We start from the raw sequence: 5,631 nt of genomic DNA, 5'->3' as shown, positions 1-5,631 counted from the left end.
TACATCCAGTCACCAGCAATTTTGCCTCCAGGAGCTCAGGCTAGAACATATGATGATCTGGCTTTTCTTACCACCATGTATCAGGTGCTTTAACTCAGCCTTTCCTGATGAACTCGCAGTCCCCATGCCGGGCCATTTTAAGTCAGGTGCTGCTAATCACAGCAAGCTCAGCCACAAGAAAGGTCTCCCCATCTCTCTCATGTAGCACTAATTCAGAAAAAGCTACAGCTTTCATCTGCCTGTCCTCCTTTCATGCACAAGCTGGCCGAGAATCAGCCTTCAAACTTTTACAATTGAACTGAGTTTGAAAATCTCAGCTTCCCCCCAGAAGCAAACAATTATACACCCCTCCGGAGGGAATGACTTTCAAGTCTTGCTGTAGAAGAACTGTGTCAAAAGCAAATATAAAGACGGTGCTGCTCCACACCGCAGGGGAAAACTCTGCAAAGCGAGCTCAAACTCACTGCTGGTTCAGTCAGTAATAGGCGCACTTCCAGGTGACAGCAAATGCGGGTAATTCCTTGCTGGGAGGAAGAGGAAAGTGGGGGTTTCTCTCTAAAAATATATTCACTTGTTTGCTTGAGAACAGCAATATTACATATTTATTTCTAACTTTTTTTTTTTTTACTATACCACAAGGCAATCTAACTGAAAATGGACAAATTCAAAAAAAGCACATGCCCACTTGTATCAGAGATGGATGTTTTGCTGTGATTCAATAGGCAAATCCTGGTAGGCTTTGCACTTCATATATGCAGAGGGGAAATCAGAGCTTCACCATAGCAACTTTGTTGTAAAAAACACTCAAATGTCAACTTGTCCCAGTAGTACCATGGGTAAGGCCAGTGTGATACAAAGACAAAAAGCCCAGAGTAACAAAAATGACATTCCTACCTTTGGAACACTGCTGCTGGAAGCAGAGAAGCTAGCTCGGTTCTGGTAAAGGTTATGCCTCTTCCACTCAGACATTTTAAAAACAATAAAACCAAAGTTTCTAGGCTAGCTCTTCAGCTAATACAAATTAAGACCCCCTACTGAAGCTATGCAAGAGAGATGGCTGCACATCAGCTAGGGGTCTAAGCTACCGTGTCTACTGTTTCTTCCATAGGCTGCTATCTCCAGCACGTCTGATTCCAGTTCAGCAGATGTACTGGAGTAGCACCAGAGTGGAAACTTTCCCCTCAGCTGCATCATTTCTGTTTCAAGCAAGACTCTAATAAACACAGAACAAATAAACCCAGAAACTCTCGACCTACCCAGCCATGACAATGAAGAAATCCAGGCGGTTCCAGGTATCTCCAAGGTAACACTTCTTGCCAAAGATCCCCAGGGCCACCATCTTTAAGACCATTTCCATAGCAAAGAAGATGAAGATGAAATCATCAAATACCTGTCAAACAGAAACCCAAGAGCACATTCAATAAGCATTCTCAGCCTTGGACTTTAAAACACTGAATGCAAGATAAATACAAATGTCAGTACTTCTGAAGATGAGTTAGAGGCAGGGCTGCAAAAGCTTCTTCCATGCAGCCCTAGCATCACAGCTTCCTGCTGCTCAAGTAAGCAAGGGGCTTTTACAGGTTTTTTTTCCCCATGGGTGATGGGTGATGTAGCCTCAGAGATTCCTTACACAGACTTGAAAGGAGACATTGTCTCAGCACTAGCAGGTCCAAACCTGGCCAGGGAAACACCACCCTTCCAAGGTCTCCCAGGAGGGGTTCCTCATCCCTCCACTGCGAACAGCTCAGCTGAGGACATCATGCAGCTTCAAGCACAGCTTGGACAGCACATACCAGCCACAGGTGCAGGCTTCAGATATCTGAACATCACAGCCTCAGCAACACTATAGATGACAACCTCTGCTGTCACCTTCTCTTTGAGGAAGCAGCAAGCACAGCTAGTGCATTCATAGGCTGGATGCACCCATGGCCTTTCTTGGCACACCTTTTGTTTCTTCTCCCCTTGGGCATCCCGAATGCCACATTACCTGTGGACTCAATAGTACCCTTGCTCCTCAACAGAGTAGTAAATGCTTTGGGGGCTGCTATCCTCTCCTGCCTGGATGCTGTGACCATAGTTATTTCTCCCTGGCTTACCTCTGAGCCACATATCTTGTAGCTGTCTATGTCAGGAAACTCCTGCTCGCGCACGGGGTCAGGAAGGTTAGCAACTGTTCTGTATTGCGTGGTCACAAGTATATGTCATTCATTATCTCTCTCTCACCCCATTCCCCTCCTAAAAAGCAAGCTCCTGCCATTTTACAACAGGATAGCTTACTGCCAGGGACATTCTTGCCAACCTGTCTGGGAAGGTGCTGCCCATGCGCTGAAGGAAAGCACAAGTGAAAATTTGTGACTTGGACTGAGGCACAGTCACAACAAAAAGGAAGTCTGCTTACCTGCAAGATTTTACACCTGTCAGAAAGGCAGTCCATATCCTCACACGGCTGGTACATCCCGAGGGTAACACAGTTTAGCAGAATCACCATCATGCTGACACACTCAAACCAGGTGGAAAAGAGTCAAGGAAAACTTCTGTAAAAGCATCATGGCTGAGATAAGCTTGCTCTAGGTTTGGGGTGACAAAATAGGAATATTAAGGGAAATAACTGGCTTATTACATTCTTAAGTTTTTTTGCCCCTCAGTTTCTCACTACTCGTTAAGCCAAAGCTTTTTTGAAAAGGGGGAAGTAGAGGTAGCACAAAGGCCTAAGGTCAAGTCAATAACACAATATTATACTAATACAAGTCAAATCATTGCCATAGTTAAACACACGCTCACTCCACTCCCGTTGGTTTGCTGAGTCCCTTCCCTTGTTGGTTTACTCAATCTTCCAAATACATGGAAGAGAATTTCCATGGTGACATATACTTAAATGCAGCAGAGATCTCTATGATCTTCAAAATAGACAGCCAGACCTCTACGTGATCCTAGTGATTACTGCTCTTCTGGGAAGGCAGTACAACATGAGGCTAGAAGCCTCTCTCTTCCCTTCTGAGAGGAACTTGGAGATAAAGAGTCGCCATGTTAGAACAGGTCAATGGTCCATCTAATCTGTTATTCTGCTTCCAGCAGTGACCCATGCTGGATAAAACTCCACAATGTGCCTAATTAAGTTATTCAGTAACCATGGGGGGAAATTGCGTTTCTGACCCCAGCTGGTGATCTGTTTATGCCCTAAAGCACGAGGATTGATAGCCCTTATAATTGTTTTCTCAGCTACACTGGTGTCCCTGCAGATGCTTTGCTTATTCATTTGAATCCTTTGTTGATAATCTTACTAAAATATCTGCTTCGATAATAGTTGGCAGCCATGAGCTACATTGGCTAATTATACTTTACATTAAAAATTGTGTCCTTCTATTTATTTTTAATTTGTTGCCTTTTAATTTCATCAAGAGCCACTTCATTTATATATTACAGAAGAGGATAAAAATAGTATATTTGTGTGACCTTCTCTGTGCTCTCCACACCCTCTAACTGCCTCCTCTTCACCATCCCTCTCCTCCTGAAGGAGTCTTAAGTGCTGATACACACTTATCCAAGAACTCATATACAGTATTTTAGCTCTAAAAGCAGGCATGTTTCTGTGATATCTTTCCAGAATTCACATTGCAAAGCAGTGATGTAGATCTAATGAGAATGGACCTCCAACCTCTGGCTGAACCATCCTTCTTGGGTATTTTAACACAGTTCACAAACATATATCCTCCGTTTCCATTTTCAGACGAAATTCTTCCTTTTTTTTAATTTTCATTTAAAATAACAGAGCTGAGAAATTATCCATTTAAAATACAACCCTCAGAGTGCACCCATTTTCATTCCTTGCAGAACTGAATCCAAAATGGTGGCCTATATCTCCAGTCACTTCTGAAAGACACTCAGCATCTACGGTTCTTTCTGAGCAACTCTTCCGTGCTCATTCTCTGACAGTGATTCATGACTAACTCACACAATCTGATCTAGAAGATTATTAATTCTTTCTCTTCTCCCCCCACCTGGTTTTCGGCGAGCTACCTTCAGTTGCAAAATGAGACAAGACAAGAGCACAGCACCAGCTCTACTGTGCCAATCATGCTATGAGGTGATTTCAAGAACGTGTTATCGCTATCCCTCAGGAAGTTAATCCCAAGTGCTGTACAAAGTAATGCATGTGGAGCCCACCCTTGATGCAGGCTTCAAAACCAGAAGCCTGTTCTGAGAGGAACACACCAAAAGAGCACGAATAAAACATTTGCCCTCAGAGCTCTACACAACACAACTTCAACTTGACACCTTTCTCTCTGTTACAGGTTTCTTTGATGATCTGGATCCAAAGCCCAGGAAAGAAATTTGAGAGGTTTCCATTAGCTCCCATATATTTTTTTGGGTAAGACTGCAGTTCTCTTCTAGACTTTTCAAAATCTGTTTGGCATCATCTTTCACAGAATTGGAGAACCACAGAATGGTTGAGGTCAGAAGAGACCTCTGGAGGTCATTTCGTCCAACTCCTTCGCTCAAAGTAGCATCAGCTACAGCAGATTGCTCATAACCAGTTGGGTTTTGAACATCTCCAAGGATGGAGACACCAGAACCTCTCTAGCCAACTTGCTCCAGTGTTTGATTATCTACGCAGTGAAGAAGTGTTTTCTTATGTTTAAATGGGATATCCTGTGTTTCAGGCTGTACCCATTGCCTCTTGCCCTGTCACGGGGCATCACTGAGCAGTCTGTCTCCTTTACTCTTCCCATCAGGTATTTATATGCATGGTTAAGATCATGCTGAGCCTTCTCTTCTCCAGGCTGAGCAGTCCCAGGTCTCTCAACCTCTCCATTTTACAGCAGGAGCTTTGACAGCTACTGGAAAGGCAGCACCAGTGAAACCCTGAGGGAGGGATCAGTGCTGAATTACACTCTTCAAGGGGCCAAAAGACTTTCGGTGTGGGCTGAGCCAAGGTCGCAAAAGTCCCTCTCCCTGGTCACAAGGCAGTGGGGAGAGGTACAGGCAGAGCCAGTGCTTAGAACAGCTCTGGCTGAAATTAATATGTGCAAAATAAAAAGCATAAATTGTTTTAAAAGCTGGGGTTTTTTTCTTCAGCAAACATCTAGAAAACATGACATGAGACACCCAGAGACAGGGACTACTCTCTGACTGCAGCCAAACTCAGGGAAACCAGGCAAAGGGGCTGAAAGTCAGGGGTTTATTTTATACAAATACACACTTTTGTGCACTCTTTGCAGTGGTGTCCAGCAACAGGACAAGGGGCAATGGGTACAAACTGAGACATAAGAGGTTTCAGTTGAATATGAGGAAAAACTTCTTTACTCTGAGGGTGACGGAGCACTGGCACAGGCTGCCCAGGGGGGTTGTGGAGTCTCCTTCTCTGGAGATATTCAAAGCCTGCCTGGATGAAGTCCTGTGTAACATGCTCTAGGAGAACCTGCTTTAGCAGCGGGGTTAGACTAGATGATCTCCCGAGGTCCCTTCCAACACCTGCGATTCTGTGATACTGCGCACATGCTTTGGCGGCAGCAGCAACGCGAAGGTGGTCAGGATGCTCCCACGCTCCCTTTGATCCTCTCGCTCCCCTTGCAGTGCCCCCTCCACACACACCCCCCAGGCCGCCTTCAGGCCGCTGGCAAGACCCGAGAG

General features: G+C 44.8%; 1 protein-coding gene across 1 annotated transcript in view; it reads right to left on the bottom strand.

Moving 5' to 3' along the window:
• The window catches only part of CACNA1I (calcium voltage-gated channel subunit alpha1 I), a 169,214-nt gene that overhangs the window by 87,022 nt on the left and 76,561 nt on the right, over positions 1 to 5,631 (bottom strand). The window contains exons 2-3 of the mRNA XM_035903190.1: positions 2,399 to 2,510; positions 1,257 to 1,390 (exon numbers count right to left, since the gene is read on the bottom strand). Of these exons, the coding sequence (XP_035759083.1) occupies positions 1,257 to 1,390; positions 2,399 to 2,510 (246 nt within the window). The remainder of the gene's footprint in view (positions 1 to 1,256; positions 1,391 to 2,398; positions 2,511 to 5,631) is intronic.

This window comes from Egretta garzetta, unplaced genomic scaffold (assembly GCF_000687185.1).
Source record: "Egretta garzetta isolate BGI_Z169 unplaced genomic scaffold, ASM68718v1 scaffold51, whole genome shotgun sequence".
NCBI classification, from domain to species: domain Eukaryota; kingdom Metazoa; phylum Chordata; class Aves; order Pelecaniformes; family Ardeidae; genus Egretta; species Egretta garzetta.
The sequence above is the reverse complement of the archived record's forward strand: the minus strand, read 5'-3'. Positions and strand labels throughout refer to the sequence as shown.